General features: G+C 31.4%; 3 protein-coding genes across 3 annotated transcripts in view; all 3 read right to left on the bottom strand.

The window, feature by feature from the left end:
- Positions 1–101: 101 nt before the first annotated feature.
- Positions 102–4,175, bottom strand: LOC145327880 (helix-loop-helix protein 15-like). The gene is made up of 5 exons (XM_080171412.1): positions 4,120–4,175; positions 3,758–3,830; positions 2,815–2,877; positions 1,007–1,049; positions 102–541 (listed from the first exon to the last, which is right to left on the bottom strand). Exons 1-5 carry the CDS (start codon positions 4,166–4,168, stop codon positions 398–400), a joined length of 372 nt encoding a protein of 123 aa, XP_080027538.1. The 5' UTR covers positions 4,169–4,175; the 3' UTR covers positions 102–397.
- Positions 4,176–5,438: 1,263 nt separating this feature from the next.
- LOC145327879 (hydroxyproline dehydrogenase-like) lies at positions 5,439–13,162 on the bottom strand. The gene is made up of 17 exons (XM_080171411.1): positions 12,988–13,162; positions 12,468–12,525; positions 11,580–11,637; positions 10,786–10,881; positions 10,322–10,391; positions 9,961–10,024; positions 9,657–9,753; positions 9,315–9,486; positions 9,089–9,158; positions 8,696–8,743; positions 8,221–8,310; positions 7,648–7,705; positions 7,252–7,313; positions 6,917–6,964; positions 6,567–6,639; positions 6,076–6,186; positions 5,439–5,597 (listed from the first exon to the last, which is right to left on the bottom strand). Exons 5-17 carry the CDS (start codon positions 10,326–10,328, stop codon positions 5,484–5,486), a joined length of 1,014 nt encoding a protein of 337 aa, XP_080027537.1. The 5' UTR covers positions 10,329–10,391; positions 10,786–10,881; positions 11,580–11,637; positions 12,468–12,525; positions 12,988–13,162; the 3' UTR covers positions 5,439–5,483.
- Positions 13,163–17,789: 4,627 nt separating this feature from the next.
- The window catches only part of LOC145328949 (phospholipase B1, membrane-associated-like), a 55,420-nt gene continuing 47,551 nt past the window's right edge, over positions 17,790–25,658 (bottom strand). The window contains exons 12-19 of the mRNA XM_080172918.1: positions 22,791–22,819; positions 22,442–22,502; positions 21,679–21,770; positions 21,321–21,386; positions 20,627–20,717; positions 20,045–20,144; positions 19,305–19,383; positions 17,790–18,605 (exon numbers count right to left, since the gene is read on the bottom strand). Coding sequence (XP_080029044.1) covers positions 18,515–18,605; positions 19,305–19,383; positions 20,045–20,144; positions 20,627–20,717; positions 21,321–21,386; positions 21,679–21,770; positions 22,442–22,502; positions 22,791–22,819 — 609 coding nt within the window. The 3' untranslated portion in view covers positions 17,790–18,514. The remainder of the gene's footprint in view (positions 18,606–19,304; positions 19,384–20,044; positions 20,145–20,626; positions 20,718–21,320; positions 21,387–21,678; positions 21,771–22,441; positions 22,503–22,790; positions 22,820–25,658) is intronic.

The following is a 25,658-nucleotide window of genomic DNA, read 5'->3' as shown; positions in this document are numbered from 1 at the left end:
TCTATATATCACGATACATGATGTTTCAGTATGGCGTAGAATCGGTTTTGATTAATCCGATTCGTTGCCATACCTAAAAATTTATAATACATTTAGGTCTATCAATTATTTTAGATAATAATACCTATTTCTTTAAATTACAAGCGGCGAAGCCTCTAGGGGAACTTGTGGGGAAAAGGGGGTGACGGAATCGACCATTTTTATTTTTTTAAAGTTTAAAAATTACTCTTGAAAGAGGGAGAAGGTAACCTCCACCAAAATAGTTATAACACTTCCATAGACTAATTAGAAGTTTCACTGTAAACATGAACCATATCGGTCCAGTGGTTAATATCCATACACATAGAAACATTCAAAAATATAGAAATCATTTTACTTTTATATAGGGTTAAATATTTTACATTTCTGACAGCTCTAACACATTTTGAAGGTAAGAGATATAACAAATAGCCAGTCTCAAAATTTCAATCTTGGACAACTTCTTGTCAGGAGGAAGGGTGGGGATTAATTCTCTCAGTTGACCAAATGCTGTATTAAATGCCTAAAGTAAAACTTGTTGTTATTTTGTTTTATGGAAAGATTTTAAATATGTACAATAATTTAATTTTGGCATATACTACCTATACCGTCCATTTAGTCATCTAGGGCATTTTTAATTTACTGGATTTTTTAAAAATCGTTTTTAATTTGATTTCAATAATTAATGATAATTCTTTGGGCGATTAGGCACGTTTTAAATTTAAACTCTGTGTATTAGTAATATTAATAAACGAACGAATTCCACATATGACGTATTTTAAGGGTAATAATCTAATAAATATTTATAGCTATGAAGAATATAAAAATAGAAATACAAAAGCGAAAAATTAATACCTAAATAAAAATAAATTTTTGTTAATTAATATAGTTGGTTTTGTAATAAAACCATTTAATTTTGGTCCTTTTTTTAATTTGTTGCGTTTCGCTTTTATTAATGTTGTCATCCTTGTTTGATATATATTTATACCTCAACTCTTATTCTCTCTCTTGTGGCATGGGCTTTTCTATACCTAACAATTAAATAATATTTTTTCTTCTAATATGACTCTTAGGACCTTATTGTCCGTGTTCTCTTACATTAGAGAAATTGAACAACAAATTATACTCAAATTTTATAAAAACGTTCTTACATTCGATGGCATATAAACATTGCGGACTTTTATTGAATCAGAATGAGGAATTTTAACTGAATTAAAGTGCCAATTTATCTTGCATTGTCTTATTCCTATAGTTCCCTGCTTTTAATTGATAACATGTATTACATATTATCAAAGAGTTAATTCCCTAGCGACTTAAACAATTACGAAAATTAGATGAATAGATAGATAGGTCACGTATTCCCTTATTTGCCGAGTACATATTCTATGACTTCCCTCCGATGAAACACTGGTTTAACATTGCAACATATGAGGATTTCAAATATTTAGGGTCTACAGCAAAATAACACTCGTAAGACAACTAAGCCATTGATTAAATTGCCTTAACCTGTAAGTTCTAATTGTTAGTAAGCCAAGAATTTTTTTTATGAAAGGGTGTGATATTCAGAGATCTAAAAGTAAAGAGATATGACATGGGTCGATAAATTGATGTACATCCCCAAGTATGATATACAAAATTACCCCTTCTTTATATTACAATTAGTAATTGAAACGTTTGGACACTTAACTTAATAAACCAACTAATCAAAATTCACTAAAGTTTCCAAAGTTGTGAATGCAACAAATAAGAAAATGTTAATATAAAACTTTTTGGAGACTAGTGTAATACACAGCCCATTGTCCCCCCCCCCCCCTCTCTCTCTCTCTCTCTCTCTCTCTCTTTATTGGTGTAAAAGGGCGGGAGAGGTGAGGTATGGAATCCCTCTGAAAAATAATGGACTTTGCCTGATAGGCTGGTAATTATAACTTATATTGGTGAGATAAGATGGTATCGAAAATTGGATTAAGATACCAAGAATGGTGTGAATACATTGCAGTTAATTATTGGGATAGCATACAATGCAATGTACCAGCATGACACTTAATTTTTCAATCAAGTGTTTTTTTATAGCTTAATGAGATACTGTCATAATTTCAAATCTTATTAAAAGCGAAGTTTTTCTATAATTAGGTAAGTTCTATCCGTCTGTAACGTATAGCTCATATCTTTAATTTAGGAATGTTAGAATTGTATTGTCGATTTAAAACTTGGCATGGCGATTCATGTAGTAGATAGGTACGATTTAGAAAGCAATCAACTCTATAATCGTTACAAGATTGTCCGTACGTTCATTTAAAACGTGTGTTTTCATCTTTTTTTTAAAAAAAATTTACTTACAATTTTGTTTAGGATTATTGTATAAATTTATATTCTGCTTATTCAGTTATGACACTCTACAAGTGGTAATATTCGTTTGTCCTACCGTTTCAGACCTTCACATTTATAGATCCATGTTCATATATAATTTTGAATGCTTCCCAATCCTAAATTACTAGGATATTATTCATCTAATCTGGTTTTTAGTTTAAATTACCTGTAATAGTTTTGAATATAATTGTAATTATTTAATCTGGTAAATATATAATATTAGACATTAAACCCTTAATATTGGATGAATGAACTGACCAATAAATGAGGTCCATTATAGTATGCTAAATTGACAAGAAATTTTCCCCTGTCAATATGCTGTATCCATTTATTTAGCAGCTTTTATTGTTTCACAATTACCATTATGTACCGGGCTTTGTAAACGGCAAAAACGACAAAATTTAAAACTTAACGTTATAAATTACTTACTTAGGGCTGGCTCTTCGCTTCCTTCTCTTTTCTTCCCTTGTCAATTTTACAGTTTCTCCAAACCTTATAAATAAAAACATACATTATTAAACTTCACATTTTTTAACACTTTCCAATTCTGAAGTTGATGACGTCTAAGTAACACATAGTAATACATTACTGCTACCTTTGGATTTACTAATCCTTGTTTTTATTAAAATAAAAGAAATAGGTGATTTTTCTCAAATGGATTTAATCTATTGAGGTAAGGTTGTCTCGCACGGGTAGGTCAACATTAATTAAAGAGTATATGAGGTAAGTATTGTATAAAATTTTCCCCTTCTTATTGTCAATTTATTTTAGATACAAGGGCAGAGGGGTGTCTTCAGTGGTCAAAAATTTATTTGAAGGAAAGCACCAAAAAATGAAATGCTAAAAAGAGAAATTCTTATTTTGACATATCAGATTTTGAACAAAGTAAACATGACAACATCTCAAAAGTATGTGTAAAAAATCAAAATAAAGTCAATATAAAGATTTTTCCAATTCTTTTAAAATAAACTCCCCCCACCACCTACCCTCCCTCTCTTAAATTTTGTTATTTAAATAAAAAAAAAGCGAGATCGTTTTGTACAAACCTACATTATTTTAGCATTCATAATACAAAGTAAGGGTTACAAAAAATGAAATGGTGTCCTAATGTATTATAAAAGAGGTCAATGGAAATGCTACTTATCTAGCTAATATAACGATATCTCCCATCCATACCTCCTTTACCCCGTCCCTCCCATCCTACTGGTGGAATGAACTTGCCAAGAAATTAAGAACATTGTATCTACCTAAATAAAATTTTCCCTGTCATAATATCCACGTATTCTATATCCATTAAGAGGGCAGAAAAACACAAAATGATATTACTGAACGACATAGATGACTTGTAAAGTAGTTTTGTAAAACTAAAAACCTTTGTTTTTGCTGTTCCAACTTTTTATCATTAGTTATATCAGTCCAGCTACACTCCCATCCCTCGTCACAATCTAAACAAGGATTGTTTTTACCATGAGTAGCGAGGGATCTAAAGGGATAAGACAATGGCCGATAAATTGATAATATTACACAAAATTATCCCCTCTATAGATTACAAATAGCCGTTAATACGTTTAAACACTCAACCAAAATTGACCGTGGCACTTCGCTAACCTCCTGGCACTTAACTGGGTAAGAATGAAAAAATAAGAATACTTCAGCTAAAATCATTAATATTTTTCAATGTCCTATTCCACCATTTGAACTAAGTCAACTCTTTTATTAAAAATAATTCTATACCTGTGCTTTGAAATGTATTTGATTTTGATGTTACATTACTTGGGCTCATTGTATCTATTTCTAAGGAAACAAAAAAGAATAGCTGAGAAAAGCTGCAAATTTTAACCACATACAAAGTCTGGTTTGCTACCATAACAAATAATAAAAAGTATAAATTCAAGCAGCAATGCCTTTTTAAAACATAATAATAATTATGTGATGCATGAAATTATTCCAAGATTTTATGGTAAGAAAATTATAGTATCGATGTTGGGGGGAGATATCGGGTTCGAGTCTTTAATTGCACCGCGTCATACTAAAGAAACTAATAGATAAATTGCTGCTAAGTTTCACTACAGCTCAGGTAATACTTTGGCCTGTAAACAGTTGTCATGCTCAGAGCTGGATCTTTAAATCATTTCAATGGTGCGCTAAATCACCCCGCACAGAAGTTCAGCCAGTCACAGCGGCGCATTTTACGAAATGGGACGCTGTGATTGGCTGAAATTCTGCGCGGGGTGATTTAGCGCACCATTGAAATAATTTAAAGATCCAGCTCAGGACTACGAGACAAAGTTCGTGCAATCAATAGATTTTTTGTCTTAGGGTGTTACTTTGCAACACACATATTCATTTTTGCAGAATAGTTGACATCATTATTTATACATCATTATTTATCGTTATAGATCAGTTAGAGTCACAGAAACAAACTTACATGCAACCCTTACAGAGAAGCTTTGCTCGTAAAGCTAAGGAAATCTTTTGATTTTCCGACCTTTGTCTGTTAATGTTTTTAATATATTGAAATATCTCTTTCCTTTGCAAGTCTGACATAGCAGCAGTAGCACTCTTTTTTATGTATGGTAAGTGTGAGATATAAATAATAAATATAACATGTTGCAATTACAATATAAGTTGTAATCCTTTCTTGTCAAAAGACTGAGAAAGAATGGGGAATTTTTCTAAACTACAATCCTTTTTATATGTTCAATTTTCATATACATTATGTATGTACTATGTATGGCTTATTGTCCAGCTTATTTATAGAATATTAATTATTTTAGACTTGTATAAAAGCAACACTTTGTCTGTCAATACCAAAGGGTCTCGCTGACGCTTAACATATATGATTTTAGTTTACAATGAAGCCTCTCATAGGTCCTGGCAAGGTTTCTCAAGAAATAAATGACCCCCTCTATAAAAAAAATATTTTGTTTTTCAAACAAAAATTGAAAATGAAGGGGTGTCGACTACCGAAATGGAAAAATATACATAAGGTTAAAGTCGTACAGGCCAAGCGATGCAGTAATCAAAAGAGTAACTTTACTTCAAAAACAAAATTAATGTTTTTTGTTTGTTATTTATTTAAACAAATCATAAAAAATTTAATTCTTCAATATTCTTCTTTTAATTTCTTGTTGTATCATAATTCTGTCCCTCTGAGCTCCCGCCATCATGTGGCTGTTCTCAGCCATTCTTCGGCTTAACCATGGCAACACCTAGGGAAACAAGGAAAATTAAGTCCATTAAAAGCGTAGCTAAAAGATAGACAGGGATGACACAATGCATAGGTAGCGATGCATAAATAATTATGAAATGGATTTACGGACAAAGGATGTTCTATAGCGGATATTTAGTCGCATAACATAAAAAGAAAGAGAGAGAATATTAAATACTCAAAGAAAATAATGAAACTTTTCAAAACTAAAATGTTAATTTTTTGAAGCATGACCGACAGACAGACAGACAAACAAAGCAATGTAAAGACTAGATGTAATATATCATAGGGATCTTCACTAAATAGATAAGCTGTCTATCCTCAATGGCAGCCGAGTGAGTCACATTTTGATAAATAGCCATTTTTAATTCTAGTCTTGTAAACAACGTACTGTTGTATCAAATAAGAAAGCTATATTTTCCCCGGTTAGGAAGGTCCTTACTAAGTTACTATTTCATAAAGATGCAATATCCTTTTACCTCATCCACAGTACCAGTTGGAACCAGTTTGTACACAGGAAAACCGGTTTGGGCGAGTCCACAGGACAATGCCTCTCCCATTCCAGCTATTTGACCAAAATACACATTTTTCTACAACAAAAGCTGTATATGTGCTGTTTTTAGAATTTTGCTTTATAAAAGAAATCCTAGATATTGACAATTTTATAAGATATCATAAGTAGTTCATTAGATTAAAAATAGAGGGGGAAAGGCCCGGGTTAAATAGCTGTATGTCCCTAACATAGGAAAGTGTGCTAACTTTAATTTGGTCATTGGTAATCAACCAATAGCGTCAGGAATATTAACACAGCCAAATCGCTACAAAAGTGCAAAAAGCATTTTGCTAGCAGACGAAAATGATCCCCGATAGGGTGATCCGGCCAGGAAGTTGTCTAGATATACATTATATTTATAGATTTATTTGTAGTTCTTAACAATAATACCTACCCTTACTTGGTGATCATTTATACCTGTATACTGAGAGATGAATAAGTACTGCAGGCTTTTAGTAAACTTGTTTCATTATGTGTTGCCAGGATAAATCTAAAAGAAAACAATCTAGTAATAGTTGTTTATTGCACTTTCTCAATATTGATGAAGATGATAAAAGTTCCTCCACAGATTTTGACGTCATACGATAGAATAGCCAATGAGAGGCCAGAATAAATTTTATACTGGTCTCTCATTGGCATTTCTATCGTATGACGTCATAATCTGTGGCAGGACTTTAATCATCATCATATTGATATTTTTTAAAGGAAATCTTGTTTTTTTTTCATTGAGTTGATCATGTATTTTTTATTTTGTAAAAAAAGTTTACCTCCAATCTTTTCCTTCTGCTACTCCTTTCAACAAATACTCAGCTACTCTGAAATTCATTTAAACATGTTTATTTAAACACTAACAGCTACGCCAGTAGAAGCCTTTATTTTAGTGTTAAAAAAGGTAAATAATTAAGAGGGTGTTCTTTTTTTAAGGGGAGAGGGTTGATGGATAGTCGATCACCATCCTATTTTTTATTTTGGTTTTAAAAAGAAAAATCTTTTATGGGTGATTAATTTGAGAGAATGGTGGTACCCTCCCCAAAATAGTTATAAACCTTCCAAGGACCTATGATAAGCTACAATGTAGAGAAGAACCATATCGCTTTAATACCTGTCATATGCATCAGAAGTACTATCATAGTCATCATGGACAGGATCTTCAACTTTATTCTTCTAAAAGAAATATCAATACAATTTGATAATAGTATTAACTTTCATTTACTAAACAATAAGGAAAATTATTTAATAGTTATTTTTGCAATGTATTATAAACAGTTTTCCACGTATATTGAAATGAAAAATTATAAGATTAAAACCAATTTTGGAAGCCCTGAGGCCAACAAAAATGGTATAAATTTTTGACTTTTATCATAATTGCATTAGCTAAGAATGCTAAACATGATTTTTTTGTACGGCTGAAAACCGGTTCTAATCAAGCTAATATTAATTGGTTTCGAAGCCATTCTGGAAAATTATGTAAATGTTTTCATTGATATAAAACAGTTACCAGTGCTTTTTCTCTTTCATATTGCATATATGCTCCTCTGACTATTTTTCCAGCCCATCTGAAATAAAAAATGTTAATCTTTCTACCGACCTCTTACAATATATGAAATAAGCTGCTGCGCCCCTAGCGTCTAGCTATACGGAATGATAGAAAAATAGCCTAAAACTATTCACTGACTTGATATAACATAAATAAAATATCCTTAAACTATGACCAATAAGAACCTTCACTGTAAAGGAGGACCATATCGGTTCAGCGGTTAAAGAGATCCTTCCCTACAGACAAAAATGCTTATACTTTATATAATAAGATATTCAAATATTGTATTAAAATTAAAGAACTTGGATGCAATATTCATATTTTTCACAATTTCAGTCACCAATTCTTGCTTTTCTTGCTTTCAGGATACAAAAAGAAAAAATTTACAGTTAAAATACTATCAACTAAATTTTGCCTGATGCAACTTTAAAAAAATTTTGTCAGCTAATTATCTATTATTTTGATATTTTGCATCTGTCAACTTTATAAAGCTGCAATTAAAATAAAATAGATTAATACTAATAAGATTCTAACCTGACACCAACATCTTGAATCAGCTTTGTGTCCATATGAACATGTTCTTCAGTTTTCTTTAGATAGCATTGATAGGTGTTCCAGAATGTGCTGAAAAAATCTTCATTTAAAAAAATTTGTTTTTAAAAACGCAAAAAGTTGGCATCTCAAACCTGTTTGGTCCTAATAAATATATTATTACTTGTATGTTACACCAGATTTCTCTAATATAGTGAAACTCACATAGGGCTAAAATAACAATACCCTTCATCCACCCACTTTACACCATCCCTTCCCTCCTCCTGGATGAACAAATAAACCATTAAATGAGCTGCATTTTATCAACCTAAATTAACCCAAATTTTTTTTTGTTACAATATTCATGTATATCTTATATCCGTTTTGGTCCTTTTAATGCATAATACTTTGTTTTCTAGAGAAAACTTATTCAAAAGGGGCTTCATAATTAATTCATTATAAAAAAGTGACAACTTACTATTTTTCTTTGTTGAAAATGTGCATAAGCGCCAAAGTAATAAGTCTATACACAGGGTTGACAACTTTACATGTTAATAATATTTAATCTATAACTATTGAATCATAGTCTATTATAGAAAGTTTCCTGTAGAGGAAAATTGAAAAATATTGCTTCGATTCCTGAAATGCATACAAAATGATAAGATAAATTTGTTATTCAGTAAGGCTATTTATTGGTTTTAACAAGGCTGAAACTAATTTAGAGAAATACTGGATAACAAGTTCATTATCTGAGATTTTTAACACAATCAAACAACATTTTTCTTAATTAAAATAAGATTTGAAAATAGTACTCCATGCTTTATGGAATTACTTTGTCTTAGCAAACAAATGTGTTGACAACCCTTCCCTAACACCAGGCTGGTACTGAGTAAATTCTGCATCAACAAACAAACTAACATTCTCACTCTCACATAGCTTTCCTAAAAACAAATAAAATAATGATAAATTTATGTTAGCAAAGAACTAAATAACTGAAGAAATGTTCACAAAAAGTACATAAATTTCACATATATATACAAATAAGTTACATATTTTATAGTACATGAATTGTAATTATACTATTAACTTTATCTCACCTAACCAATTGATATTTGGAATAAATTCAGCTATTCTTTTCAGCTGTTCTTGATTAAGAGAGAACTTGTTTGCCAGATAATCAGTATCACCAGAGTCAAATGCTTTGCTCAGATCATAAACCATTTCTGGTGTTATAATTTCCTTCTCTCCTATGCAGTTTGTCAAATCTTTCTGTAATTTAAAAATATTTGTAATTTAGAGCCTGATAGTTTTTTTTAATTGTCAAATTAAGTCAAAGCTTTTATACTCTGATACGACAAAAGCCTGTTATGGTTGTTCTCAATGGAAGGACGCACAAAAATAGTCTGTATATATAGAGTAGTTACGCATGTAAAAATTACCACTATTTGAGCAGGAATGATGGCAGTAAGTTTGATGGCAACACACTTGGGATGGAGTGGGTTCACATCTATGGAGCTACATACTTCAATATTCTCTCTAAAAATTAAAGATTTGTAAATAAAATATCTTTAAAACACCAAGACAATGATCAGGGTAGAGTCGTCACCCCTTCTCATAGTTCCCCCGTTCCATTAGTATTTCATCCCCACAGAAGGGCAACTCTTTAGTAGTCTAACAACTGCTTGTGCTTACCTAACCCAATTATAATCAACCTCAATCTACTCAACAAGAATCAAAGTGTACCTCACAACATTTTTGTTATCCTCAAAAACGTTGATGTCATACCCTGAACTTTCTGGGGGTGCCTCTAAATTAGAATTAGTTATGGGCAGGAATCTGTTTGAAAATATGAGATTTTTTAGATTACATAGAGTGATTAATATCCTTTTAAACCTTGATAGCATTAGTCCAATATATCGTGTATCATTGTTTAATTCTGACAAATTATCAGTTGGTTTATTAATTAAAATTTACACATATTAAAATTTTAAAACATTTTATGACAAAAATTTAAATTCAATGAGTTCCTTTGCTACACACACACTGATAGACAACCTACTACTTTTATAAAAGAATATATGTATGGTTAAATCTAAAAATATACCAATCATTGGAGAAATAAGAGGCAGAAGTCCACTTTTAGATAAAGAAACTGATGTCTCGTAGATTTCTTTCTAATAAACAAAGCAAGTTTAGATTAACATTATAATTTTTTATTCAAATCGTAGAATAATGGATTTATTATTACTTGGATGTTACACCAGAATGTCATGTACTCTAATAAAATGAAACATGTAGCAGGCCAAAATAACGATCCCGCCCCCGTACTCCATCTCCTACTGGACGAACGAACTGCCCAATAAACGACAAGCGAAAAGAAACCTAATTAAATTGACGACAATTTTTCCTCTGTCATAATATCCAACTATATTCTACAATTACATCCATTTGTAGAATAGAATCAAATAAATAGTGAAAACAAGATAATCAGAAATTATTTCATGCCCAGAGTTTTACGTTTTAAAATTTTTTAAACAGAAAAAATCATCAAAAACTTTTAAAACCCACCTTTGTGTTTCCAGCAATGAAGTTTTTGTATACGGTTGGTTTAAAAATAATATTGAATAATCGTGTCCCGAGGAGTTTTTGTAACACCACAAATATCTTAAGAATAACAAGGGTTATAGAATAATTATTATGTAGCATAGCATTTTTATCAATTGATATAATTTTTAAATATGAATCTAAAGTAATAATTGATAACTATAGAATTATAAGTTTTCATCCATTAAAGGTTTACAAGACACTGGCAAAACTCCACTGATTTTAAATACTTCTTTTTAATGTTTTCAAATTAATTTTAGCCATACTAATAGAATAAAATACATTGATCTCTTTTAGGCGCATTGTAGTTTTAGAATACCTCTGTATCACCTATCACCCCCCCCCCTCCCATCCCCTTTATTTGAATAATATTAAAATCAATGGGGAGTGTAGTACTTTGCGTTTTTAAGTTTATAAGGCAAGGTTAGGTTAGGTAATATAGGTTTAAGGTACCGCAGATATACATAGACCCTGCAGAAGTTACCCTCCCTCCGTCCTAATTTTTCATTTATTTCACATTAGGGAAAACACAATATATTCTTTATGAATAATTTATCTGGATTATGTTGGAAATACAAATAAGGCTCTCTAGAAAAGGGCCGAAATTATTCTACATCTTTGTACAAATATGCTAGCTACCAAACATTCACTGAAATACAAATAATCCTAAATAGGTTCAGCTAATAATGCACAGGGTGCGCATGACTAAAGAAAACAAGCGCATTTTTCGTGTTTTCGACTTGATTCAATAATTTTACCTTATAAGCATTATTCACAAATATGTCAAAGCAGCAGAGACGAAGCACAAAATAGGACCTGAGGGAATTCAATACTCATCAGTGGCTATCTAGCAAATCTACTCTATAATAACCTTTGTCTGTCTGTCCATTAGTCAGTCAGTCTATAACGCTATGATTCGCTTGGTTGCTATTTTAGATAGACAGCTAATTTTTTTTAGTGAAGATTCCATATTCCAATGAGCATCCAGTATGTAATTTACTTTGTCCGTCTGTCTGTCAGTCATGCCACAAAATATAAATTAAAAAAATATAATAAAAATAGGTGAGAAAGGTTTTGTGATTTAAGAATGCTCTTTACAAATCCTTGTCCGTATTCCCATCAATGTTTTTTTGTGCTTTGCTACTAACAGATGTTGTCATCCTTGTTACATTTTACCTATCTATCTATCTACATCTAGGCAAACAAACAAGTGAAGCCCGAATTGGAATCAAGACAAGAGCAAGGGCGTACAAGGGGGTGGGATATATATTTACCCCCGCCCTGCCAAAAAAGCTATGATTTTCTTGTATATGATCTATTAATATATTTGTTTAGATCTATCCATCAACGCCTGAATTTTTATTTACATTACCACTAAAAATCTGTTCTAAAACTCAGATTATCTTTTTGTCTAAACACTATTCTTATGTTGCTTCCTATCATTTGATTTTATCAGGCCTAGCTATTCTAACAATCAATTCTACAAAAAATCACGAAACCTTTGGAAGTAAGGTGGGGGTATATTTTTTTGATGTAACTGAAGAGGGGTGGGTAAGAAGGTGGAGGAAGGGGGTTGTGGGAAAATTTATCTTTAGAATTGTTTGTCAGAATCACATTCCCTTTTCCCTGAATTTTATGATCCTTACCTACAAAGATCTTTCAGAGATTTTCCAACAAATGCAGTTTTCCCGTCAGTAAATGCAACTAGAGAATTATTAAACCACTCAAAAATATTTTTATAACAGCAAATCATTCAATTTTTTTTAGTTGCAATTATTTAGAGATACTTGTTTTATACTGGTTTTATAATGGTAGGCTATATATGACGTCATTTTTATAGGCACTATAAAAAGCTAACCCCTCCCCCTCTTAAAAACAAAATGAAGTTCTGCGTTATGTTAATAGATTAATATGTCTTTTGGTTAGGGGAATATTCACAAAAATTATATTCATATCTAAAGACCATGATAAACTTACATTATAGTTAAAGGGAACATAATAATTGTCAATAAGATTTTAAAAAATTTGCGCGCGAAGCGCTCCAATTTTCTTACACTCTGGCATTAATTTTTAAGGGTTTCTCTGAACACTTAAGTCACATGTCATTCGCATTTAATTATTTAGTTTTATGGTAAAAAATTTAAAGTAAATTTTAAAAAAGTGTACCTTTCAGTTTTTCAATATCGTGTGTTTTCTGATTTGCTTCTTGGTTGGTAGAATATTGTTTCCTAAAAGTTTGCTTTTTTAACTGTGCCAATATACCCAATGTTTTATAGTTGGCTCAAAAACTTTGGGTAATTAAATTTAGATTTGTTGGTTCCAGAATAGGTGTATCCAAACTTTTAACCAGTAATTTATTCTACAGAAGAGATAATTTTGTTTGTTATTATTGGGGATGTTCGTCAATTCATTGTCTATTTTCTTATCCTTAAGATTCCTGGATATAACTCAAGTTAAATTTTTCTTCTCCTTTATTTACTTTCTGTTTTCTCTCTCTTCTTTTTTTAACTCTCAATATTTGACTATATATTTTGCCATAATCTTAAAAAGCTTTGCCACTGTTTGAAATACCGTCCTTTTTTGTTTAAAATTTTATGATTTATAAAAAGCAAACTTTCCTGTTTACTTGAAATAAAGGCTGGTGATATCTTGTATTTAAATACAGACAATGAAATTTCATAATTCTATTTCTGGCCATTTTTAATTCACAAGTTTTTTTTTTTTACCTATAGCATCATTTCAAATCTAATTTTTAAAAAAGATTAATAAGATTCAGTATTCAAAAGAAAATTCTTTTTTTTTTTGGGGTGGGGGGGGTCATTATTTTCTTGGGAGGGTGGTGGCATCCTCCCCTAAAATAGTTATAAACCTTCCCAGGACCTATGAGAAGCTAAATTGTAAAGGAGAACCATATCGGTTCAGTTGTTAGCGAGATCCAGGGATAAGGGATAGGAAACCTGGCCATAAATTAGGTCTCGGCCTGGTTTTGAAAGGGATCATGCAACTTTTACCATTTGCCTAATTTAATGACCTTACTGGCGGACGGCTCATATTGGCTACCGCTTTAAACCAATAGTGTTCTGTGATTTGGGCTTGTTTTGTATCAACCAATCACCAATTGGCGGAAATTTTAGAAGCAGACAATTCTAGAAAAAATAATGATTTGTCTGCTACAAAAAAATAAATATAAATGGTGTTAGATCACATTAGTTTAATTATTAAATCTGCTTAGAGTTAAACATTAAAAAAGGGCCATATAGAAAAAACAAAAATAACGGGATTATTTTTTTGGAAAGAAGGTAGCTACGAATTTTCATTTGATAGTTTATAAATTAGATGTTGTATTTTGAATTTTAAAAATTTAATACGAAATGGATACAACACCTTAACCCTAATTTTTGTACAATACAACACAGTACAGATATATCATTACATTATAGTATCCAAAGAACTTGATAGAATGTTACCCAAGTGCATATTTATTTATTTATTTTGAATTTTAATTAGCAATGAAATTTTCAAATAAAATTTTTACTCATTAATAAAAATGCAAATAATACAAACTAAAATCTGTCTGAGGGAAACCCAATGATAGCTTTCTGACAGTTCAAATTACCAAAGTAAAAGATAAAAAAATTTTGGGAGAGAAAAAACTTCATTTTAACAAAAGCCATTAATATATAGGTTTATAAAAAGTTATGTTTTTTACTTTAAACTAGCTATCTGAATTTGATTCTATACTTTATCTACACACACACACACAGCTTTTTCATTAGCGTTTAGGACGAACCACTGCGCCATCCCAAAACTGGTTTATTAGGCCTAGGCTTGAAATAGGCCTGAAATAATATTTTCCTACGTTTCCCATCCCTTATCCCTGGCGAGATCCTTCGGTATACACAGACAGACAGACAGACACACAGATAGAGATCATATTACTTCATTATAAGGATTATATTAAATATTAAGGGGGGGGGGGTCCTGTGATCGATAAGCATTTGGAGGAAAAACGCGGATTTTTCAATATTGTACCATAAATAGACTTTTTTTGCTAACGCTTGTTTAAAGTAATTTTTAGCCTGAAGTATTAAAACATCACAGAATATTTGTAAACAAACAGAAAGACAATATTTCTGCAACTAAATACTTATAAATACATAGAAAGCCTGTAAAGAAAGCTGATTCAAATCTGTTCAAGAGACAGCTCTACTGTGGATTTGATTATAATTAAGTGAAACTTGTAGCTTGCTAAAATAACGATCCACCATCAACTCCCTTTACCCCTCTCCCCTCCTCCTTGATGATCAATGAGAGGTATCCAATTACTTATAAACCCAAATTGACGACATTTTCCCCCTGTCATAATATCCACGTATATTCTATATCCATTGCTTCGCATATTGTTCTTAGCAAGCACAGTTGCAGCATTATGATAATTCATAATTTTTTGGTCAGTAGTCTCATCCATTAAGAGGGTAGGTAATGGATAAAGGGGGAGATGGGGGGTTATTTTAGCCAGCTAAAAGTTTCACTTTATAATATATCCATTATCAGTTCACTTCTTTGATAAATATTTTTAGATTGTCCCTTTAATTAAGGCGTAGCGTAGGAAGTAGTCTGTCAACCTTACGAGATATTTATTTCAACTAGGACCGCGAAATTAACTTTTACTATCAGCTACCTCATATGGGCGGGGCAGCTGTCCATGACACTCCAACATCAGATTCAACCACCAAGTATAGCTAGTTTGTTACATTTCTAAAAATAGCTAATAGTTTTAGCTATTAAATCCATTTATTTAAGTTTTATCTATTACATTATCGAAAATTAAAATTCCATATTGCAAGTAATGGTTTCATGGGCCCGTTTGTAATTATTGGTTGATACATATGTTTGAATTTTTTAAAGTGAAGCTTTTTTATAATTTGGGTCTGTCCGTCCGTACGGAACAGATAGCTTTTTTCGTTAATTCTGGCATGTCAACATTGTTCTAAAAATTTCAAACTTTGCATGGTGATTCCTGTGGTAAGTATGTATGGTTTAAAAATACAGGAACTATTTTATCGTTACCAAAATGTATGTACGTCCATTTTAAACATGTTGATTTTTACTTTTTTAAACCTATTTGTTAAGGATATAATTATCCGATTGATCTGATTTTTGTAATACTGATTCCTAGGACAACAAAGTACAATGTAATAAGCTAAGCATCTCTATTATCATCCTGGTTATAAACACAAATATTATGAAATCTATTTATTATCGTATTTTTATGTACATGGCATTGCATTAATTATATGAGGCTTTCAGGCAAAAGGTTCTTTGTAAGTACCAATAAGAAACATCTATTCACGAACCTCTACAAAGACACTTTACATAAAATTAATTGAGCTACTTGAACTTTTTGAAAAACTGGAAAAGCTGCGCATATTTGCAATAAGCACATTAATACAACAGCAAGATAAATTTAACTGGATATTTCTGAATTGATAGTTCAAGGTTTAATATCAAGGTAGGTATTCGATTTAATTTATATAAAGCCGTCTTTTCCAAAGCTACATAGATCATAGGTTTTGGCTGTAGAAACCCATAAAAGGATTTTTTAATATTGCAATTTGAACGAGTTCTATTATCTATTTTTTAAAATTAGTAAATTTCAGGCCAAGTAGTCATTGGAATAAGATCGATTAAGCTGGGAGGCCACATCTCCTGACGGGTGTACCCAAATTTATCCATCTTTTAAACTAAAACAAATAAGATGGGTGGGGTAAGGGGGGGGGGGGGGGCTATTTTCGGTGAAGGGTTAATCCGGCAATTTTAGAAAATGACACTTCGCTCGATGTTCCTATCAAATATAGAAAAAAATATAAGCAAAGTTGTTTGTTATTACATTGGCAAAATCGCTAGAATATTTAATCGTAATAAATAAATGTATAAAAACTTTATTATGAGTTAGGTGATTAAATTAAATTACCCCATTACCCATTGAGTAAATTTTCTTAAAATAGGTAATTACCCCCCTTCACAGATCTGTTTGTGGTTAATTACCACGCCAATTTCAGGAGGGTAATTAATTAGGATAATTTTTTTTTTTTTGGGGGGGGGGATATTTTTTTATTTACACTCCCAGTACCAATTAAGTTTTTTTGGGGTTTTATGTATAAGTACTATTTTCTACATATACTAGTGGCTGCGCCCCTAGCATATAGAGGCTTTATATTCAAAGGATTATGGATGAGCAGAAAAATAGCATAAAAAACATACATACCAAGACTTTTTTTTAAATGTAAACAATCTGGGGACTTATATATTGATTTAAAGAAGGAAAATATCAGTTAGATCCTTTCCTACAGACAATTAAAGCTACTACTTTATATTAAAGGATATATTAAAGGATATATGAGTGTTATAGTATGTTATTTTTATGTATGCATTATTTTTTTTTTTAAATGTACATTATTAGTGTTCAATTTAAGAATTTTAATAATATGTTATTTTCAATATAAATATCTACAAGGCAGTGGTCGTCCTGATTATTAAAGCAAAGCATATATATATAAAAAAAAAGTCAGTTAGTCAGTCCAAATGAACAGCTCTTTTTGTTAATTTGGGCATGTTACAATTATCCCATTGATTCCAAACCTGGCACTAATATTCCTTTAGCAATTAGATTCCTTTTAGAAAGTGAAGCAACTTTATAATTATCACCAGAAAGACAATATGTCAATTTTAAACCTAGCAATTTTAGCTTTATTAGATTTGTTATTTTGATGGTTTTCATGTTTTCATGAAACTTACATATTTTTTATGTTTTTTTTTCTTCATTTTTTCAATATGACATTTTGTTGAAACAATCATGACGCTAAATTACGAGTTTTTGGGTAATTATGACCTTTAAAGGTCATATTTATGGTTTCAAAGGTCATAATTAACGACTGAAAGTGAATTGTTGATCAAAAAACGTGATGTGAGACCAGTGTACACTGGGACAAGATAAAAAAAATATTTATTTCATATATATGTAAAGCACCATAACAGTATTACAAAAATGCCCTTAACATGAGTGAGGTAGATATTCACTTATAATTATAAATAATTCACTATTATCATATAAACATATTTTATCACAATTTTACATTTTCGGATCACGCGCAGTTCACGGTTAAATGTTCCTGGTAACGAATATCTCCAAAAATCTATGAACTAATCTTATGTCTAACGGCCAAACGGTGGAACATATATATTTTGCTCACACAAAATTTAACCGACAAAAGAAGGCCTACAAATAATCTGGAATAGTCATTAATCAAAACTTCACAGTTCTCTTGCAGTACGCATAAATGCGCGAAACAGACTTATTTTACTTCTTTTGCCTCTTAAAATGGTGTGCGGGGATGACATATACGTTCAGCCGTTTGGCAGCTAGCAGCCTTAAAATTTCATATAAATTTATGAAGATAATAATAATTAGGAATATTTTTTACTGTGAACTAGTAAATCCTTATTTATTAAAATTACCTATTGAACATAAATTTTAAAAAATGTCCAAATGTTAAAAATTTAAAGACATTCTAAAGTTAGATAAAATTTTAAATTAGGATATACCGATCTTTAAAAGGATTTATCATAGCTATGGACTTATTTAATCATATTGGAGAAGTTTAAAATCTTTAAAATGTCTTTAGATTTTATTTTAATAACATTGAACATTGACAAATCTATTATGGTTATAATTGCCATATACTATGCCTGTATTGTTTGCGCTTTGACCACCATTGTTAAACCTGAAAACATATAAGTCCTGTTAAAGAAGAATTCTTGTTCAAAAATTGGCATTATCCCTCAAAGTGCTTTAATATGCAACCCCCCTCCCCCCCACACTTAACCCTCTTATTTAAAACAAAATTGAAAATTTTGTTTTTTACGTATTACTTTGGGTTAGTTTAGGTTAGGTAAAATTGGGTCCTGAAATCCTCAGATTTAGAGCACTGTATATTTAGGTTCTGCAGGGGCTACCCATAGGAATAAATCCATCTCCCTACCCCCCCCCCCCATTATTTTCAATATAATAGGAATGTCTTGGCCTTAAACAGACATAACTCATTACCATGCATTTAGGACTTCCAGACAAAGGTCGTACAATCAAAGGGCCGGTTGTCACATCATTCAGATTAAGTTCAGAATAAAATAGGATCTCATGGTATTTCCCTTCTACTGGCCATCCAAGCTTTACAATCGATATATTATTACTTGGATGGTGCACCAGATTTTCATGTACACTGATATCATGTTGCTTGCAGCTGGCTAAAATTACGCTACCCATGTTCCACTCCCTTTACTAAACCCCCACCTCTCCTACTGGATGAACAAACTGACCAATAGATGAGGTCAATATTAGCAGGCTAAATTTATGACAAATTCTTTCATTTTAATATTCATATATCCTAAATCCATTGCTACAGCCTATTACAATGTATATATACCTTGTTGCTATGTATGGATTACTGGGAGTAGGACATATAAATGGAGGGCTCTGATTCCAACTTGTTTGCTTCTCATTTTCTGGATAAGAAAAAAATTTAATATAAAATAAATTTTTTAACTTTTTGTCAAAGTTATTTTACAAGATACGATAATTGGTCTAATGTACAATGTACATTTATTTATTATCATTGAAACATATTTTTAGCAAGATATTGTCACTTGCCAAGTTTCAACATACCACAACCGTAGTCAATGAAATAGCGATATACTCTCCCGAGCCGAACAATTTTCAAAAAAAAACTAGAGGCAGCAACTAATTTTTACTGCAGTTGATAACAATTGTAGCTCACTCCAAAATCGATCCATCCGTTTTATAACACTTTTCCTCAAGCTACAGTTGCTGCAAAATTCTCCCTTTATTTACAATCCCTATACGGCATTGGAACAAAAGACCTAAAGGCATAAGACCTAATAGGCGAAAGGTTGTAAGACCTAATTGAAATAAGAGCTAAAGACACAAGATCTTAAAAGTATAAGACCTAATGGACAAAAGAATAAAGATATAAGAACTAATGGATAAAAGAGCTAAAGATATAAGACCTAATCGAATAAAAAGAGCTTAAGAAATAAGACCAAGGGGACAAAAAGCCTTAAGACATAAAACCTAATGAATAAAAGAGCTAAAGACATAAAGAACTTACGCAGCTAAACTAACCATTTTTTTACACCATTTTTATACCTGACGAGAACATATTGTTCCACAGAGCCCTGGCCATCAGTGCGTGCAGCTTCTGGCTTGGATGTAAACAGTCGGGCCCGAAATAGGTTAAATCTGGAGACTAAATTAAAATACAGAAATTGGTTTGTGTCTCGATCTGCGTTGCCGTTATATTTATGTTACACTAAAGAATAGTTTTAAAATTTATTAATACTTATTAACTAAATAACAAATAATCATTTTGGAAAAGCGTAAAATGATAAATAGTTGTAATTATAATATATAATATCCCCTTTTAAGCAATAGATTAGCCATATAAAAAAATAACCTTAATTCAGTTCAGTAAAGGTTAAGACATAAAACAATGAAAATCACGAAACCTTTATTTTAAAATTTTGTTGTACAGGAACTCTTTACTTACTTTTCAAAAAGTCAACATAAAGAATTAAAATTGCAAGTCAAAAGAATCAGTCTTTACCAAAGATGGAGGAACATAATTACTCTTGTACCCAAATTTTTATAACCCATTTATCTCATGGGTTAGTTCAAAACTATGGGTACTTTAACTGGATTTAATTCTGAATAAAAATGTTTGGCAGTTACCTGTTTTCTGTGAACTTTACTGTAAGAATAGAATGGTTTAATATTGACAAATGCTGGTTGTATCACTACTGTAAAATCTTCTCTCTCGTACCTAAATCAGTGGAGCATTTGTAAGGGTTATTTTCAATTTTGATGCTTTAACACAAATTCCAATGTTAACCTCCCCCAACCACCTCTCTTATTTTTAAAAATAAAATAAAAATACAAGTAGGCGGAAAGAGTTCTTTCAAATATGCCTATCTCCTGCACTGCCATGAACCCTAACCCTGTACCCAATGTAACCTAACCCAACCTGAAGAAATAGACAAACAAATGATAAACTTACTTTCTTTTATTAGATTTTTTCACAACTTAGGGTGGGAGTTAGTGCTCAACAAGGTAATTTATGTGAAAGTGCTTTGATTTTTTTTATTTAAAAGGTGAGGCCAATTTCAAATAATTGTGCAATAATTTGTAACATTCCTTTTATATATAAAGGTTCAAACCCTGCAGAACTCTCCAAACCCATCCTACAAAAACCCAACTTAAAACATAAAACATTTTTGATAGCAAAGCTTTTCTATAATTAGGGTTGTCCTATCTATTGATTTTAGAGCTTCGCTTTTTTGGATGTTGTCATTGTTGTTTTGGTATAAAGCTTTCTTCTGATTTATTTTTGGTATCAGTAAATTAGTAAAAAAAATTCTACTTATACCTGTTTGAATTTATAAGATATTTTATTTCTTTTAAATATCCGTTTAACAGTCTTTGCATCTCTTTTCTAAAATAACAAAAAAATAGGTTATTATTTCATAAATTCTGGATGTATCTAAAAAGTATTGATAATTGGTTTCTTCATTGATAGGTTAACTGAAATGGACATGGCTATCTTGTTCCTGATATAATAGTATTTAAATAATAAAATTAGTCTTATGATGAAAAGAAAGTAGCACATAATATTATAGTAGGCCTTACTTTTAAACCTATTTGTTATAGTGAGAAAAAAATTTAATGGTTATAGATTGTTAATTTATTTATTTAAAAAAAAAAATTTAGTTGAATGGTAATTATACCTAGTAAAAGGTTTACCCCCAAAGCCTCCATGAACACAAGGACAAACATATGGCACAGCAAACAAACAAGCAGGTGATAAATCTTTCAGTTCCTAGGTAATAAAGAGAGCTTTTTCCAGTTTGCTTTCAAATCCGATTCTTTTCCGCTGGATTAGAACCGATTCTGAGCCGTACTGAAAAATTATTTTTTGTATTATCCTATTATATAAAGTAGTAAGCTTTTTTTTTGTCTGTAGCAAAGGCTCTCGCTAACCACTGGTTCTCCTTTACAGTGAAGATGCTCTAGGCTCAGGGAAGGTTTTTAACTATTTTTCTTGGGGAGTAGGGAGGGAGGTAATTTAATCTTCCCAATAAAAAATTAAATATTTTTTACTTTTTCTTTTTTAAAACTCAAATTAAAAATGGGGTGAGGGCGTCGACCTTTTCCCGCCCCACCTTAGGGGCCCTTAGAGGCTTCTAGAGGCGTAGTCGCTAGAGATAATAGACACAATCTTCTAAGGTATTTAGCCTAGGAGTTAAGTTAAGGTTTTCTAAGCCTTAAATAGATATCAATGAAAATATAAGACTAGGCCAGGCTTTAAAAATATTGGAATTTGCCAAAAATATATATAAAGGAAAAACTTACATAAATCATAAACAAAATTTTACTAATGAGCAAATGTTTATTAGGTACTTTTTACTTACGGAAGGACAATCAGACATACAGAGTAGACTATAGATATTGGCTAATTATAGATAGGCTATGCTATTAAAATTGACTTACTTTTGTTATGGTAACATCTAGAACAGGAACAAAATTGATAAATGTTCTTCTTAAATTTGTTCTGAAAAAATAAATTTAACATTTAGAAATCAAAGAAAAGAAGCAATAAAAAAAATTAAAATAAAAGAGAGGTTAAATGGATTGTGGTGAAATGCAGTATAATTAACCAACAGACAACCAATGCATTTCTCCTACTCTACTCTTTCCTTTGACGTCACTTGCCTGACATAGCAGCACTGGTGACAATGTTTACGGTATCAAATGTGATGCGGTTTGTCCATCTTGACGACTCAAACCCAATATTTACCAATAATACTAGTGACGCAGGTTAATTATTTATAAGTCTTACTTGAGATAATCTAAAGTGTGTTGAATTCTCTTCCTAAAGGTTATTCATATCAAATGACATTGATTAATTTAGATCTTTGGTAAAAATGGTATTTCATACAGACAATAAACTTTTTTATACTATTGTATGAGTCCTAAATATTTGTATTTAAATAAAAATTGTATTAAAGATAATTTATTAACATCAAGATGTGATTAAAAAACAGAAAAAATGTATACAGCTGGCAGGGGAATGAAAACATAAAATATTACAAGACTAAAATAATATAATTATTTCTTTGCAAAACCACAACAAGTCTTCAAATAACCAAACATCTGGATTCCAAAATCTGCCAAACCAAACACAGACAATCCAAACCATAGGCCGATAGAACTACCAATGTCCACCAGAAAATCTGTGTAATGATAGTTGATGGTGTTGTAACTGAAGGCAACATAATCATCCAAGAGAAGCCTAATTTCAGTGCCATCTGGATTTTCTTTGGAGCTACCAGGTCTTATTTTGGACACAAGAACAGTGCATGGGGTGAAGCAGGATCTTTTGGCATTTGTGTTTTCCATTTCAATGTAAGGATTAAGGACATTCAAAACTATGATATTATTAATAAAACTCGCAGTATTGACAATTTCATTTGTCGAGCCAAACAATCCTCTAGATTCTTTAGGCGCTTTAGATTGGACATCAGGTTTTATTCTCCAATTCATGTCCTCACAACTATTTCTTGTTGTCAGCCAAGGAGGGCTACATTGATAATATCTATTCAGTGTCGCAAGCAATTCATCATTATCAATACACTCAGCATATTCTGATAACTCATAGTTTCTGCAGGCAGATTCATTTCTAGGGTTAAAGAAGGACAACTTACTAAATTCAGCATAGAAATTATAAGTTTTGTTAATTTCCACTTCCATTAGGTCTCCTTTTTGGCTGGCTAGATGTAGGTCAAAGTATGTTAAGAATACAGCTATGGGTCCAGTCTTCTCAATCAAAGTAGTTGTCTTGATAATAATTTCATTGGAATAGTTAAAGTTTTCTAAATTCCAACAGTAGCCATATTTGGGATAAAACTGTTTCCTCCAAGTACCATTTGTGCCTTCAAGTGTAAGATCTACATCTTTTTCAATGGTGTAAACCAAAGCTTCGTTAACAATATCCAGAAAAGTTTTGTTTCCAGCCTTGTGATCTTGAACAATACCTTTGATAAAATATTCATAACTCTGATATCCATAGCCAAGCAATACAGAATCATTAAACTGTTTAGTTGGGCAAAGAGTTATCATGGGCAGCTGATGATCTGCCATCTTTAGATGTTCAGAAACCTCTACAACTGGAGGGTTTACAAGTTTGGCCACTGCAATGTACAGCTGATAGCAAAACATTATCAATGATACTAGAAGAATGCATGCCTTTAAAAGTTTACTGCTGTTCATGGTGAACTACAGTTAACTGCGTTTTAACATGAAGTTGTTTCTTTACAATTTTATAATAGTCAACATAATAATATTACACAGGGAGTAAGGGAGGGGGCAATGGGCAATTAATTCAATTTAAGAGTTTTGACTGAAAGACCATGAAATCCAGATTTATCCAGAAAATTTTAAGGAAATTATAAAGGATGTGTTAGAAAACTATAAAATAAGAAAAAAGTTTCAAGAAATAAAGCATTCATTTAAAAATCAGATTATCAGACTGAGGTAATCATTCTGTATTTAATTACTAGAAAAATAGTCCCTGGAACCCATTCAATCCATATTCCCTTAACCCTAAATTTAAGGGTATTTAGATTGTTTATTACACAAATATCACAACAATGTTTTTATCTATGAAATGATATTTTGTGGAGAAAAAAAATGTTAAAACCAGCCATCTCATAACAAATTAAGTTTATTGATACTTGTCTGCTATATTCCAAACTAAGTCAGCAAGTTAGCGGCATTTAATGCACTAGTACCCAGAGTAAGTCAGAACCTGCTAAATTCTTGCACATTCCCTTTAAGACAGTACCCGAAGTCTGAGACTCTTAAAAATTGAATATTCGATCCATTGTCATCTACCTTACTCCCTGAATATTACAGTAATAATTGTCAGTCCCAGATTTCGGATCTACTGCAGTTCATGGTAAAACATTGCTGGTAACGAATGCTTCCTGTTTCCTAGCAATATTCCAAGAATCCTGGATCTAGCATAACAAGAAATATTTCTGGAGCCACCAATGTTTAACTTTCCTGGTTGCTGGCAATTTATGCACATTCCTGGACTCTGGCAGGTTTGAAATATTCCTGTTAAAAAGCAATATTTCCCTTTTTAATTCCCATTACCCTTTTATCACACTTACCCCACAAATAGAGGTTGATAGCACGCTACTCCAAGCGGCTATTTTGGCATGTTTGTCTGAAAGACCAATGGTAAGGGTTTTGGTAGTGGGAGGGGGGGGGGGGGGGTAGATCCTACTCTGTACTAATTGGGTATGGATATGAAAAAAGGGTCATATAAATATTGATAAATTTGTTTCATTCAGTCATTTGCTTTTGTGATTTGACAGCTTCGAATTTACTGTACAATTGGCCCTTAAGTCCATGTTTATAAATATTTGAGAAGATTGCTTAAATTAGGTTTGAAAAGATTTAACCTGTTAATTTTCATATTCTAGTAAATATTCTTGTGTAAAATTGTAGACATTCCATCGACTATTGCTTTAATTATAATGGGCATTGCTAACATAATATCGACAAGCTAATTTCAAAATAAATTTTATTTCTGAATATTTTACTGTAAGGCTGTAATAAAAAGTAAATCAAATGGACATAATGTCTTTACATATACTATAAACAAATTGATTTTTAAATATTCATAAACTTACGGCTGAGC

This window comes from Acartia tonsa, chromosome 9, assembly GCF_053477335.1.
Source record: "Acartia tonsa isolate MP-2025a chromosome 9, ASM5347733v1, whole genome shotgun sequence".
Classification (NCBI taxonomy): domain Eukaryota; kingdom Metazoa; phylum Arthropoda; class Copepoda; order Calanoida; family Acartiidae; genus Acartia; species Acartia tonsa.
This window is presented reverse-complemented; position numbering and strand designations above follow the sequence as displayed.

What these genes read in the sequence shown, in the direction of transcription:
- LOC145327880 (XM_080171412.1), bottom strand. Translation starts at nt 4,168, where the DNA reads ATGAGCCCAAGTAATGTAACATCAAAATCAAATACATTTCAAAGCACA. An exon ending in TTGGAACAGCAAAAACAAAG is followed by an intron (nt 2,878 to 3,757) that starts GTTTTTAGTTTT and finishes TTTATTTATAAG; the next exon opens with GTTTGGAGAAACTGTAAAAT. An exon ending in GAGAGAGAATAAGAGTTGAG is followed by an intron (nt 542 to 1,006) that starts GTATAAATATAT and finishes GTTTTACTTTAG; the next exon opens with GCATTTAATACAGCATTTGG.
- LOC145327879 (XM_080171411.1), bottom strand. An exon ending in ATTTTCAACAAAGAAAAATA is followed by an intron (nt 8,311 to 8,695) that starts GTAAGTTGTCAC and finishes AGATTTTTTCAG; the next exon opens with CACATTCTGGAACACCTATC. An exon ending in GCAGAAGGAAAAGATTGGAG is followed by an intron (nt 6,640 to 6,916) that starts GTAAACTTTTTT and finishes GTTTTCTTTTAG; the next exon opens with ATTTATCCTGGCAACACATA.